Source organism: Lutjanus erythropterus, chromosome 8, assembly GCF_056507025.1.
Source record: "Lutjanus erythropterus isolate fLutEry1 chromosome 8, fLutEry1.hap2, whole genome shotgun sequence".
NCBI classification, from domain to species: Eukaryota; Metazoa; Chordata; class Actinopteri; order Lutjaniformes; family Lutjanidae; genus Lutjanus; species Lutjanus erythropterus.
Genome location: NC_139324.1, coordinates 32,289,696 through 32,304,955, shown reverse-complemented (window position 1 = coordinate 32,304,955; position 15,260 = coordinate 32,289,696). Strand labels below are relative to the sequence as shown.

The 15,260-nt window shown below is 40.5% G+C and overlaps 1 protein-coding gene across 1 annotated transcript in view; it reads right to left on the bottom strand.

Annotated features, from left to right (window-relative positions):
• Positions 1-15,260, bottom strand: part of abca12 (ATP-binding cassette, sub-family A (ABC1), member 12) — a 118,344-nt gene that overhangs the window by 1,780 nt on the left and 101,304 nt on the right. The window contains exons 62-70 of the mRNA XM_084725330.1: positions 13,608-13,770; positions 11,584-11,837; positions 10,341-10,545; positions 10,050-10,159; positions 8,072-8,222; positions 3,641-3,775; positions 2,911-3,014; positions 2,080-2,172; positions 1,743-1,848 (exon numbers count right to left, since the gene is read on the bottom strand). Of these exons, the coding sequence (XP_084581456.1) occupies positions 1,743-1,848; positions 2,080-2,172; positions 2,911-3,014; positions 3,641-3,775; positions 8,072-8,222; positions 10,050-10,159; positions 10,341-10,545; positions 11,584-11,837; positions 13,608-13,770 (1,321 nt within the window). The remainder of the gene's footprint in view (positions 1-1,742; positions 1,849-2,079; positions 2,173-2,910; positions 3,015-3,640; positions 3,776-8,071; positions 8,223-10,049; positions 10,160-10,340; positions 10,546-11,583; positions 11,838-13,607; positions 13,771-15,260) is intronic.

Here is a 15,260-nt window from a genome sequence, read left to right as displayed (position 1 = left end):
CGGCCCTTCATACTTGGTGCATAGCAGGTGTTAATGTAATGAGTATCTGTCTACTCTTCGTTAAAGCTACTACAAGGAGTTTTAGCTGTTTATGAAGCAGTCTCAATCTAATACTAATGCCTCCATGTACTGTATATGACCTGTGTAAGTTAACAAGACCATCAGCAAGACGATTAACTATTTCTGTGCAGTCGTTCTTACTGCCTGCCACCAGGTCAGATTCTTCTTCAAATCAGATGAAACAAGCATGTTTTTACATTTCACCTGGAAAAGTCACGGTTAAGGACAGTCCACACCAAGAACCATGGCTATAACTATAAAAAGCAAAGTCCTAAAATTGTTCTAACTTTTTTTATTTAGACAATTCTATTTCTGATGTTATATTTTGTGGTTATTCTGGTGGAAACACTACCACATTTGTCCACTGGATCTTCCAAAAACAACAAAATATGAAAATCCCTTGTGTTAGCTTTAAGCAAGTCAGGAAGTTTTGATGAGGAAAATGCTCACATGGTAGTGAGGTTCACTTTATATGTATTCTTTACAGCTGCACAAATCAATACTGTTTTAATAACAATGGATGAGATGAGTATATGTAACATTAAAAGGGTCCATTACAGAGACAAACACACAGAGAATGATCGCCCAACTCTGCAGTTCTCGTCAGCTTTTATTTTGTAGCATCTCTTAGCTAAGGGTTTCCCAAAATGTGGTATGTTTCCCTTGAGGGTTCGCCAGCTACCTCTATTGGTTGTATGACAGGGAAAACGTAATGGTGGTGTAATGGCGTAATACTGATATTATTTCTACTAGGTTACTGGTTCTAATCATGCATATCTCTCTCTCTCGGCATCTCTCTGTCTCTGATATTTTTTAAAGAATAGCATAGTTTGAAAGAGCTACAGCCACAGCATCTGAATGCACTGAATGCACTGCCTTCACCATGGCAATGGCTATAAATAGGCTGTGTTGCTTTTTTTTTTTTTTGGGAGGTGTGGGAATTCATCAACCTGGTCAGGATTTAGAAGAGGGTACGCAACCTAAAATACTTGGGAACCGCTGGTTTAGCTCATTATTTTAGTTTTACAGCCCACGACTTTGCTCTTTTGGTTCAATCTCACTGCCTTCATCAGCCTTGTTAATAGCTGCAGCAGAAAGTTGTTCTCATCATCTAAAAAATCTCCGATAACCCCACTGTGTGCACCCCACCTGCCGCCAAACAGCTGAAAGAAAAAAAAAAGCGACTAGCTTGTAAATCACAATGGAGCATTTAGCAGCTAAATAGCAGGACGTTTCCCTCAGGAGTTGGTGAAGATCAAAACAGAGCGAAAGGAGAAGTGGAATATTAAACTAACAGGTGGACAGAAACACAACTCTTAATGTTGCTCCGTGACTGCTGGATGTCTAAATATGCAAGCGCTGCCTAACACGTTCGTCTTAACAACTTTATAAGGAGATAATATCAGTAATATCAGCTTGTGCCACTACCCCAGAGTGGCAAAAAAGATTTATCTAATGCTGCTTTTAAACTATGAACAGAAGCCATGTGAAGTGAGAGGAAAAATAGCATAGCTGGGATTTGAATATCATAAATGGATGCTCCCTAGACTCTTTAGAAAAAAAACAGAATCACACATCCAACTACCTCACCAAATGCATGGCAAAATTTCACTGCAATGTATATTTAATCTTTTCTCTCTACCAAGTATTCTTGACTACTTTGAATAGCTGGCAAAGCTCACCTTGAGATAAGTGCTGGGGAATTGGCGCTGCATGAAGCCAGTGATTGCCTCTGTGTCACAGGAGGCCTCGGCCAAGTACATCTTCACAGTGAACCCGCTGCCGAACCTGCAAGAAAGAGATTTTTTTTTTTTTTTTTACAAACAAAGCAGTGTTATTACATGTCTGAGGGGTGGAGGTGAGGTGGTGTTGAGGGGTGTGTATACTGCTCTTACAAGTAAAATTGAGCATTCAGTTGCACAAAGGACAACGGCAGGGTTTAAGAATAGGAGAGTGGGAGACACAGGGGTAGAGGAGAGCAGTAATGGCCGAATTAGAGGATGAGCAGAGGTCACTAACCTGTTCTTAATGTGCTGCAGGGAGCCGAGGCAACGGAACTGTCCTTTCACCATGATGGCAAGACGGCTGCACAGGGCCTCACACTCCTCCATGCTGAGATACGGAGACAAAGAGAGAAAGGCAAAAGGTCACTATACTGAGCATACAGTAATTAGCCACACCTGCTGTCACAGAAGTGAAAAAATACATGTTCGAGTTGAATTTAGCAATGTATATGTCAAATGTTTCAGTAAGAGGAATATGTATAGCCCCCATCACTGGACATCTGACTCCCCGGTCACATTACTCTGCAGTAGTCAGATGTATTTATCAGCTCCAGCTTTGATCGGCAGTGATGTAAACAAGACACCCAGGTGCACATGTGTTTTTTGCTCCTTTTTCATACATATGTGCTGCTTGACTCGGTTTGACTTGTAGTTTGCAACCACTTGAAAGCGTGTATGTAACTGATGAAGCACTCATGTTTAGTCGAGCAGCTGAATAAACCTCCTAAATCTTCTTCATATTAAAAGTTCCACATTATTTTGTTATCTAAAAGCTTAAGATTATTTTTTTATCTAAAATGCAAGAAATGTTGCGTTGCCATCTACAGTAACTTAACACAACCCCTCTACAGCTGAAAGTGAACTTGAGATAGTAAAGGCAGACATCTGAAAGTACAAATAGCAACACAGAAGAAAAATTAAGTTTCAAACCAGACATTCAGTTAGAATCTACAAAAGTACTGAGAGCTGAACACAGACTTTTAAATCTATTTGTCTCCATGCAGTTTCAGAAAATATAACACAGCTAATTTTATTGTAAAAACAGTATATATGATACTCATCTAACCTGTGAGAGGTGAGGACCACAGCACATTTTCCTTTCACTTCTTCAGAGATGATCTTCCACAGGTGACGCTTGGTGCGGGGGTCCATGCCAGAGCTGGGCTCATCCTGTGGAGAGAGGAGTGAGAAGAGGATAGAAGGAAACGTGGAAGAAAGGGTGGAAGGTTACAAACAAGACGGAGGATTCGAGGGAAAACAAGGAGTTAATTTAGGAAGGCAGTGTGTTGCAAACAGTGTGCAGTACATACAGAAAGCATAGGGATAAACAAGAGCAGGCCAAACAAGAAGCAGTAAACACAAATGCACAATTGCAAAATAGGAAGGGAGATTGGAAGACCCAGTGTTACAGACAAAGCAAAAATAGGGGAAGGGAAGAAATGAAGACAGCAAGAGAGACAAGAGGTAGAGGGACAATTCAAAATGGGATGGGTAAATAAAGAAGACACAGTGAAGAAACCAAAGAGATGAAGAGAGAAAGGGAAGGGAGGATTTGATTGAGACGTAAGGTAGAAACAATGCTGAAAGTTACAGGGAAGACCACCCCTGGGTAAGCCTGAGAAAACAGACTAATTAACTATATGAGATCTGTCAAGTCCAGAGGATCAATATCTACTTTACTTCAAAGACCCTTTCAGGAGGAACAGTCGTGTATAGTTAGTTTAATATTTGCTGTCTAGTGGCCCGTTAGGCAATTAAATGGGCAGCCACAGCGGTGTGAACAGGTGTGTCCTCACCAGGAGCAGGATCTGTGGATGCCCAATGAGAGCCAGCGCAGTGGAGAGCTTCCTGCGAGTGCCGCAACTGTAACCGTCAGTAATGATGTTTCTGTGGTAGTTCAGCTCCAGCCTCTTCAGCAGGTACTTCACCACCTTTAAAGGAAACATGCACAGGATTATACAGTGGATGAACAACATATCAAACACACATATGAAGAAGGATTAGAGGTTTAAACGCATTAACCTAAACTAGAGGGCGGCTACACAGACAAGGCGTTTAATTTAAATGCCAGTAGACATTTTTCACGGCAGCCATTTTGACATGAATAAACACAGATGTTACCAGTGATATTAATTAAGGTTCTGTTCCATTCAATTCAAACAGAGACATTCTGCTGCTGTTGTGCATGCTGGCTCAATGGAAAGGCTCTGCTACACTAAATGGAACAGGAATCTAATTAGTATTATTGGTAACACCTGTGTTTACCAGACTATTTCATATCAACATGGCTGCTGGGGAAAAAGGTCTATTAGCAGTATGTTTGACCTCACATAATGACAGGACAGTTAGTGCTTTTCGTGTGAGCTTTCAAAGCAATATTAGGCATCAACTAAACGATTCAGTATTGCACTGACAACCATATTTAAACATCTTGTTTGATGCTTAGCATGCTAGTTGATAAATGCCCCAGATCTGATGAATTTTCTGCGACATAAACAAATCAAACTCTCTTGTAAACCTGGCTAACATGCACAGACATGATCTGGTGTAGGCCTGGCCAATAAGACAATGGTAATATGTATCTGCAATAGTCACTTCATCAGGAGCAATAACAGAATTGTTCAATAAAATTTAGGTTAAAAGAAAACTAGAAAAAAGTGAAAGATATAGAAAAAAGTAGATAAAAGAGACGAGACGAAGAGGAGCAACTCTGGCAGGCTCCTGCCTCTGACGGCACCGGAAGTTAAATTAAATATTCCCTTACTAGTAGGCAGCTTATCATATTCCTCATAATGGAGCATGCTAAGAGTTACATGTGAACAGCCACTCCTATATCAGCTGTGATGCACAGTGGCACCATCAACATGCGACAAAAGAACAGAAGCAGCATGGAGTGAGAAAATGAGCACAGAAGGTAAGGAAATTCTTAATAAAAAGGGACAGACCAGGTCACAAGTATTTTTTTTTCAGCTTTTTAAAGTCTTTTAAGTCTATTACCTGTGTGGCTAAATTCAAATTAAGGTGGTTAAATTGCAAATAAAGTGATTAAATTCAAAGTAAGGTGATTAAAATCAAAATAAAGAGGTCGAATCTTTTTTCTCTTACCAACTAAAAACAAACACTTTTACTGTGATAATTTTTTATATCACCCAGCCCTAATCTGGTGTAGGAAGGACAAAATATAAATGACAGAAAAAAAAATAGCAGTTTGAGGTAATAAATGTGCTTTGACCTTATCTGAAGGAAACCTCCAACCCACATCTACTGCACACTATCAATATAGGAGATACTGAATGTAATGGTCTTGGGAGTCTGTTGGGAGTCAATATGTGTAATGATTTCTGCGCATGGCTCAATAACCATAAAGGAATATGAGACAATTTCATAGACCAGTATGCTGTTCCCTAGTTTCATGCACATGAGGATAAATTCAACCCTCATCTGTGGCTCCAGGAGATCTAAACAACACTTTCTGGGAAGTTGATTTTCCATCCCTTTAATCTATCAACCGGAAGCCCACTATCTGGAGGAAAAGTCCAATATCGCACCACACACAATCCAGGAGAAGGTGCATTTACAGAAAGCTTTTCTGAGGGCAAAAGGTGGCCCCACATCTTAATGGCTACTTGATATTCATTTCTGTTATTGACTCCTCCATTTCTGTCCCGTATATCTTCACTGCAAAAAAAAAATCTATCTATATCTATCTGTCTTTATTCCATGTATATTTAATTCTGTTTGTGCAAGAGTGATGACTTTACTCGGTGATTTCATTCTGTCTAAACTCCACACTGTCCTGAGATTGCAGCTTTAGAGACCAGGAACTGACGCAGCATAATCTGTTTGGTGCATACGAGTTTACCCCGTGTGTTAAACCACACCGAGAGCAGGAATGAAAAACCCTTTAATGGCTCATAACCATTTTAGTCGGTTAAAAATCTCTATGCTTGCCTATTAATCACATGAAATAGTGCACTGTAAATACCAGTTCATTTTCAAATAGCTGGAGGTGATTTCCCATCGGTACGCTTTAGCCTTTTTCCCAGCAGCTGGCGAGTTTGGAAGTCAGATCAATGAAGCAAGTCAATGTAATAGACAGCTTTCTCTGCTTTTATTCCGTATGAGAATTTTCCTTTAGTGTTGATCTTTCCTTATGATTCTGTAGGACATTACACACTTTAGGCAAACACACAATTTGAGCAGCTAAATCTGAGTGATTAGCACCAACAACACAGCATATACCTGACGGACTGAGATCAAAATATCTTGTTTTTTTTCATGTTCTTTCATGAAAGCCCCTTTCTATCACCTTTGATGTAACAGCTCATTAAGCCTGACAAAACCATGTCAATGCGAAATGACCCCATTAAGGCTTGTCTCATTATCCACAGCGAGGGGACTGTCAGTGGGAGACAACATAAGAGAGACTATATATAACCTCAACTTTGTGAATTAGCCCGGCGCCGATGCTGTGGCCATTATAACCATTGTTGTCACTATACTGACCAAAGAAGACGAGCTGTATGTAACAACAGCAGCGATGTCGATTAGAGCCAGACGGATCCATTTCTCTGCTTCACTGTCTGTGCAAGTGTGTGTGTGTTTGTGTGTGTGTATGTGTGTGTGTGTGTGTGTGTGTGTGTGTGTGTGTGTGTGTGTACCTCTGTTTGTAGCATGACTGAGACTGTCAGAGACAATCAATGTTTTCTGCTCCTTCACCCTCAATTGCAAAATGGCGTACGCTCTAAGAAATAATGGTTCCAAAAGGTTCTTCCTGAAGGCCAGATGTTCTACACCTAATTATTTGCTTCTGGAGAAATGTTTTGCCAATGCTTTGCAAAATGTCAAAATGTTTTGTAAGACTAAGGGTTCCATTAAGAAAACCTGTCTTCCAAAGAACCATTGCTGGAAGAAAGAGTTTTTCAAGAATTTTTAAAATCCTTAAAGAACGCTTTCAACAAAGAACCCTCTGAGTGTGTTCTAGATAAACCCTTGGAATATAAAAAGATTCTCAGGAGAACCACATGAGTGTGTTCTGCATAAAACAGTTGGAATATAGAAAGGTTCTCAGGAAAACTAGATTCTAGATTAAAAACATTTGGAATATAAGAAGGTTCTGGGTAGTATGCTTTGCTGGGTTCTAGATAAAACCTTTGGAAAATAAAAAGGTTCTTCGCAGAACCCCCTGAGTGTGTTCTAGATAAAAACCTTTGGAATATAAAAAGATTCTCGGTAGAACCCCATGCATGTGTCCTGGGTAAAACACCTGGAACATAAAAAGGTTCTTGGTAGGACCGCCTGAGCGTGTTTTAGATAAAACCCTTGGAATTTAAAAAACGTTCTGCAGAATCCCTTGTGCAGATTTGAAATAAAAACCTGTGGAATACAAAAAAAGTTCCTAGTAGAACCCCTTGTGGTGGGTTCTAGATAAAACACCTGGAATACAAACAGGTTCTCAGTAGAACGACGGGTGGGTTGGGTTTTTGGTAGCACCTTAACCATTACACCATAGAAGGGTTCTCTGTAGAACCTTTCATAGGTTGTTCTGGGTGAAATCTGGGTGGTTCAAAGAACCATTTATGGTTCTAGTAAGCACCTTTATTTCTACAAGTGTGGAGAACCAAACAGAGATGGAAGATCTTCTGTAGACACTGATGGTTTCTACACGTTTTCACACACCTCAGAGCTGTTTCTTTTCTGTTCCTCTTTGAAAGAAGGGAAAAAAAACTAAGATGAAAATCAGAAATCACATCATATTGTTGACTGGTTGCTCTGCAGATTCATCTCATGTCAGCAACAGCAGCAGCGAAAGACAGGCACACTCAGTAATCACCACAGAAGTAAGATTGATTAGTTCTCAGAAAGATAAATGGGAAGAATGGGGCTAAAGTGACACGTCAAATGAGATCCTCTCATCATCAAAGTATCGTTTAAATGTAAATTTGTCTGCAGTGAGGCACACAGCATCGGCTTAATTCTGAAGTTCGGATTGCACGGGCTGACAACAAAAGCTTTTTCCATTTTGCCCCAGATAGTGCAGCTTTCAGCGCACATCACTCAACACTTAACACGCTCTGATTCAGTATGCATGGAAGCACCGACGGTTACTAGTCCTGCAGTGGGAGTGCACCTTTGAATTTATATCAGATCCCGTGTCATTTTGTGGATGGTGCTGTCACTACCCGGAGCTTTGAAAAGCAGCACAGCAGTCTGCAGCTCTTTCTTACCCCGTCTAGCTCCCTCTTTGAGATGCCTCGAATGCGACCGTAGAAGTACAAGTGCTCCTCTCCCGTGAGCAGGTTGTCCAGTGCATCCACCTGGGGACAGTAGCCGATGTTGATTCCCTCATTACGGCACTCCATGATGTCTACCAACCGTCTGGGGAAAAAAAGACAAAGAAAAGACATATTCTCTTAAATGGCATACGACACATGGTGTAGGACAGATGGACGTACAGGGTAGACTATTGGCCCCACTGTCTGTAGTATTCTGTGCTTTACTCTGCTGGGAATACCTCCTAAACAGCCTGACAACACTTATGAGTACAGTGATGGTTTACACCTGTACAGGAGAGTCTGAGATACAGCTGCTACTCTCTAAATCCCCTACCATTTACGTTCAAATTTTGGCTGATGTGAGGCAATAACATCCCTCATTTGTGGATGTTTGTGTAATGCAAATTTAATCTAGCTCACATTCATTAGTCAGTGCAGCTTGGGCACCTGTTTTGTCCTGTGGCAGGTATGCTTCTTTCAGGTCCTCTATAGTGGCTCTCATGAATCAGTTTGCAGGGGTCGTCTTACAGAAAACAGCCTAACTTGCACATCCTATCTTAACTCACCATGGTAATTACAGTTAGGAAAAAGCCATTACAGATGAACAGCTCCTTAGTCAATATTACTATCCTAACTTCATCATAAAATCTTAAATAAACTCTATAACTTTAGGAAAACAATTAAGATCAATTTAGGTCTTAATTTTAATTTTTCCAGGTAGTGTTTGCTAACAGTAACTGGAGGTAGTGTTAGCTAACAGTAAATAATAGTAGTGTTAGTTAACAATAACTAATGGAAGTGTTAGCTAACAGTAACTAACGGTAGTGTTTGCTAACAGTAACTGGAGGTAGTGTTAGCTAACAGTAATAATAGTAGTGTTAGTTAACAATAACTAATGGAAGTGTTAGCTAACAGTAATTAAATGTAGTGTAAGCTAACAGTAAGTGACAGTAGTGTTGGCTAAGTCATGGTAGAGTTGTTAACAGTAACTAGTAGTGTTAGCAAACTGTAGCTAACAGTAGTGTTAGCTAACTGTTTAATCTGTATGGTTCTGTTATTGCTTTTACACCATGGATACTGGATACAGCGGAGACTGTCTGCTATCTTAGTCCACTCTCTTTGTTTTATCCCTCGAGTTCGCATAATTAAGCGTAAATTTCCCCTCAAAAAAAAACATCTTGGATTTCTCTACAGATGTTACCAACTACAGGTGCCACCTATCCAGTGTAATACAGGATTGTCTTGTATTGAAAAATAAAAGGCACTGTCCCTCACTGAATAACTATGAATCACACGAGAAATAGTAAAACCAAAACAGTTTCATGAGACATAGCAGAGAAGTGGAGAAGTACTAAATCAGAAACTTAATGTCAGAGTTACCTTGGTTACGGAGATTTTTTTCTTCTTTAATGCCGACAGATACCTTTAGCTCAAGCCCACCTGTAAAACCCTGCTTGATTTGTGTCTCTGAGCCTGCGGTGCTGGCAAGGTGTCCCTTATTTTTCCACATTAAAAGTGACAAACCTATTACCAAGACCTCTAAAATCCATCTTGAAAGTGCCCATCGATAGTTTTGCTCCATTTTTTTGTACATTTCAATGAGAAAAACTAACGGTTACAAAGGTGTCTAGGCCTGTGAGATGAGGAAAGTGGTGTGGGTTGCTAGGTAACAGACATAAAAGTTGCTAAGTGATGTTGGATTGAGCATTTAGGATTTCCTAACCTGAGATAAGAGAGGATGAAGTGAGATAAGATGGAATTCCTATGTTACCTAAGGTAGGTGGTTTGTGCACTATGGCCCCAAAAATATATTTAAGTATAAAATATATTCCTGATGTATTTAGGGATGTGCATACAGTATAAACAGCGGAAGAACCAAGAGGAGAAATCAACTTTGCATTGTATGTGCTTGATGATGAACAAAGCTTACCCATCCCAGTCCCTGATCTGTGCTGTGCCATCAGTGGGGCTAACATCTCCAGTCAGCATCTTGAAGGTGGTAGTTTTTCCAGCTCCATTCACTCCCAGAAGACCAAAGCACTGTGTGGGAACGCTCATTTCTTAGTAATCCTGAAGCATTTCTCCACATTACAATTCTATAATACTACAATGTCACAAGAGGTTGATAATAGTCATTATGACCCTTATTCATTATTCTGCCCACCTGAATTGATTTGATTTGTATTAGTAATTCATACTCCTTCAACGGGTAAAGGCTTACCTCTCCAGCAGGGATGCCCACAGAGAGCCTTTTCACAGCGTGGACCTTCCTCTTGAGGTGTTGATAGACCTTGGTGAGCTGGTTGACCTGCAGGACGTCTGAGCTGGCTGCTCCACTGGCCACCCGAAGGTGCTCAGCCGCCACATCCTCATCTTCGTCTTCACAAGCCACCTGGGGCACTGTCTTCCTGCCACAAATCAGATGCCTGCGAGGGAAAAAAATAACCATTTTTTTAAGAATAACTAGTAGGTTGTTAAAGTAACTGCCATAGAAGAAAAAAAAACACCCTATTAAATGTGTGATTGACTGAAAATTGGTGGCAATTTTCTTTTTTTTTTTTCTTTACCTAAAGTGGTTTGGCTTTGGCTTTTTATATTTTCAAAAAGGAATATGGATTTAAATATTTAAAAAGTGTAATTTAGCTTTTTATTGTCTACTTTCATTACTTAAAGGGACTCTGATGCATGTTCAACAACTCACTGGCAAATTCTCTGCATCTTCACTTTCATATTCTGGGCTGCAAGAAGACTGTAAATTGCAAAGAGCTGTGTCATCTTTCAGCCAAAAACACAACTTTTGGATGTGCAGGGACATAATATCTGGGAAAACTAAAATTTGTATACCGCTGCCAATAAGTCAAGTTGTTGTTTATGTCTATTTTTTGGCAACATTTATGATTCCAGTGAATAATTTCCAGGAAGAAACAAGCTGTCTTCACTTAGAGACTTTTTTTTTTTCAGAGGAGTGCAGACTACTGATAGAGAGCTTCATGTGTTTCTGTAGAGCATTATAATGTCACAGTGAAGTTGATCTTTGATTTTTTTTTTATATAAAATGTCATAATTTCACTCTATATTTGTTTGATATTTGATCATTATTAGCTAATGAATTCTTGAGTTATGACCAAAAACATGTTGTGAGTTAACAGTGACCTTGATCATTCTAACGACTCATCCTTGAGTTAAAGGGGGAAGAAATTCCCTCTTATGTTCTTAAGATATCATGTTCACGAGAATGGGACGGTCATGAGGTCACAATATCTTTGACATTTGACTACCAAAATTGAGGGAGGGTCAACCAGAATACAGACACAGAGGCATAAAAAACAATTAAACTTGATCTCAATTCCACATTCTGTACATACAGAATATTCTCAGTCCAGTTACAAGGCTGGATGTTTATTACAGGGGTTTGTGATCATTCACAGCCTCACCACACCGTCTCTGCCTTCCGTTTTCCTCACCTGACTTTGCGTATGAGGAACTTGTTGAGCAGGAGGCGCAGGGTGAAGAAGACCAGGCCCTGGATGAAGGAGGAGATGAACATCCAGCCCACGGCATCCAGAGAGAACGGATTCTGATAGGCATCGATGCCATATCCACTGAGGATCTGCACCTCTATGTTCATCCTGGCCAGCTGCAGCAGCCCATTCCCAAAGTTGAACTGGGGGAAGATGAGGAAGGCGTAGCTCATCTTCTTGAAGATGTCCTGGATGACCTGCAGGAGGGACGGACAGAACAGAAGACATTGAGAAGGCAGGGGAGGAAGTGAGGATGCAAAACTGAGTCTAAGGTGACCTGAGACCGAATCTTCACTTCCCTGTCACTGGATATACGAGGTATATTTGCTCTTCTCACTCCTCTGTAACTTTATATCACTGCAGCTACAGAGACTCACTGAGATTCATTCAACAATTCATGAACAATCATATATTTAAAGGGGAACTTCTCTATATTTGTCCAGTATTAAGGGAGAGCACTGCAGCCAGCAGAAGAGACACTAAGCTGCAACACAATCCCTGTGCAACTGTGCACCATTAAAGAACGTCCTCTAAAAGTGCTTGTTTTTGCCTCTGACAGGCTCAGATTGTTGTTATTATTATTATGGAAAGGATCGATACAGAGAGAGAGACCTTTTTTGTTTGTTTTAAGCGTAAGATACGCTTTGTTTAACCAGAAAGAGCCAGACTTACCAGACTGCTTTTGCAAAACTGTAATCCTAACATTGTCATCTTCATTCAAATATGACAGAAAGAAAATAAAACTCACCAAAAACATCTTGTCTCATCTTTCCACTGATAAGTGTAAGAAGGCTCAAGACGTTTTTCATGACTTTCATTTTGTTTCTGTCACGTTTGAATGAAGATGACAAAGACAATGTTAAAATTACAGTTTTGTAAAGTGAGTCTGGTTAGTTTGGCAAAAGAAGTAACACAACTGTTTCTGATTAAACAAAACATATCTTGCGCTTTAAAAAAAAAGAGGCTCTTTATGTCGTGATCCTTTCCATAATGTTGTCAGACACTTAGAAGAGCAATGGGAGTCTGTCAGTGGCAAAAACAAGCAGTTTTAGAGGCCGACCGGATTGATTTGGGCATTAGTGGACGTACTTTGACGATGTGCCGCTGCCTGTAGGGATTATGTTGCAGCTCAGTTTTGCTTTTGTTGGCTGCAGCGCTCAATACTGGACCAATTAAAAAAAAATGTTTTCCTCATTAGTATCTTAAACACAAAAACATGGTAAGATAGGGTCCAGGGGCCTCATTACAGTAAAGTTTCCCGAGTGCTTGTTCCATCTTAACTTAAGTTTCTAAGATAGGAAAAATTCTATGTACCTATTACAGAAGCAATTCCTAAATTTACGGTCTGTCCTGCCTTATCTCAGACCTCATATCTTATCTCAATTTAGGAAATCCTGACTAGAGCTTTAACATGATTCTTCTATTGACACTCCTCCTGTCACGCCTGCATCTGTATTTATAATGTCCATGTTAGCTTGTGGACAAGAAGAGTTGGGTGTTCAATTTTAGTTTTGGTGAGCTGGGGGAATTAATAATCTTTAGTCATAGAGGTGAGGAAGTGCCACCTTTACGGCAAGTTTTATTCCAAATTATCAGCTCAGGATCAAGATTTGAATGCACGCAGCACATCAATCAAATTCAAACTTAGTGTACTCAACAGTCGATATAATATATGGTCATGGTCCGGGAAATCTGAAGCATTATCATACGGCTGAAGTAATCTTTCAGTAATATTTTGACAATTCTGTTGTTCCCCATATTCATTTACATCACCATATAGACCTAATTTTGATGGTTTGTGCATCCATCCATGTTTTTGTAATACCAAGAATCTTAAATACCATCCAAAACTAAGAAAAGATAAGATTTCAGACTCCAGAACTTTCAGGAATGAGGCTCCAGGTTCAAAAGTTCCCCTTTAAGTGTGCATTTAACTATTTCTACTGCATCTGGCGGGTTATGCTGACCTCAGGGTGTCGCATTGAAATTTGACCCAGGAAGTAGAGAATCGAAGTGGACATGATGGTGTTGACGCTGATGAAGAGGTTGATGCACACGTAGGTGATGAAGGCCATCTCTGCATCCTTGAAGATGCCTGATAACAGATACATCCAGGGGAAGGTGGCAAACCTGAGGAAGCGACAATGACAGGATACTTTAAACTCAGCGTCAAGCAAAAATAACTCCACATGCCAACCTGAGAATAGTCTTACTCTGATCTGGCTGAGTTGGTTTCAAATACAGAAAACCCACAAAGACAAACACATAATGTGGAAAAATTTATAAAGTTCCCCTCTTCTTTCACAATGACATGTCCTTGCATTTTTTTAACTGAAGTGGTTCGGGCCTTTAGCAGACTAAACAGAGCAGCGCTGAGCCTGATGAAAATAGGCACCAAAGAATACTGAAAAGCAAAGGAGGGAAAATACCACACCATGAGGAGGGTAAACATTCAGTCATGACGCCAAAAGAGAGGAAGATAAATTACTTCTCCCCTTATTCTCCTGGTGGCAGAACATCCTTTTCCCTTTTTTGTGTTCTCTCTTTTCTCTCACGTAATCTGCTTGTTCATTTGATTGGGGTGTCTGGGTCAGCAAGACCGAGAGGAAGAAAGAGAAAGAAGAAGTTAAAAAAAAAAAAGTCAGCCTGAGAAAAAGAAGGAGACAGACGCAAACAGATAGAGCCAGACAGAGACAAAGCATCTGCGAGCCATGCCCAAAAAAAAAAAAGGTGCTGGGGTAGGCAGACTGCGAGTGCCAAGCCATGACAAGGAACAGAAGCAAGAAGGCTGCGGACCAGACCAGGTGGGTGCAGTCTGACAGATGGAGCGCTGTGATTATTCATTGCTTGGGAGGGAGACATCTGTCTGATAAATGAGAAGCAGAGTGCTGACTTGGCCTCCTTAAGATCCAGGGCTCAGGACGAGGCCGACGACAGCAACGGGAAACATAGGAGGCTTCGGATGCAGCTGGGAGATGATGTAAATAATCTCAGCAATCCAGATGTGGGAAACGCAGCACGTCATTGGTTTGACTCATTTCCAACGATCTAAATGTCAAAGTCAGACTGATTTTAAAACCCTCTAAGACCCATTCCATATTTCTCTGTACCGCCTGGCAACGTCCATCATTTCAAAATCATACCCAATGTATTAAAATATGAAAAAAGTGCTTCGTTCATGTTGTAGATACTTTAAAGGGCGGGGCCATTATTTTTTAGTTTTCTTGAGGATTTAATATCATTCTGTCGCTTCCCAGTAGTGCTCATTATATATTCAAATTCTGGCAAATGTTTTGGCATCAAAATGTTATTTTCCTGAGCCCTTCTAACAACTTTTTCCCACATGATGTGATGTAGGTTTCTGCACGACGACAGCATGTAAAATATGGCCACCTGTCAAAGTTAACTCCAAACAAACACTATGCTGTCTCACTATACTGTCTGCTGTAACTCTCTTTTGCTGTAGCTAGCCGACTAGCTGCCGTCAACTCAGTTAGCTGTGTAGCTAAAGGTCCTATTATGACTGGAGTCTGGCGGGCCCTGCAGCTCAGAGCACCGGGGGAGTGTTTATGTTTGCGCCGTGGGAAAGTTAAGCGGGCTCAGCTGGCTCTGAGTGAACA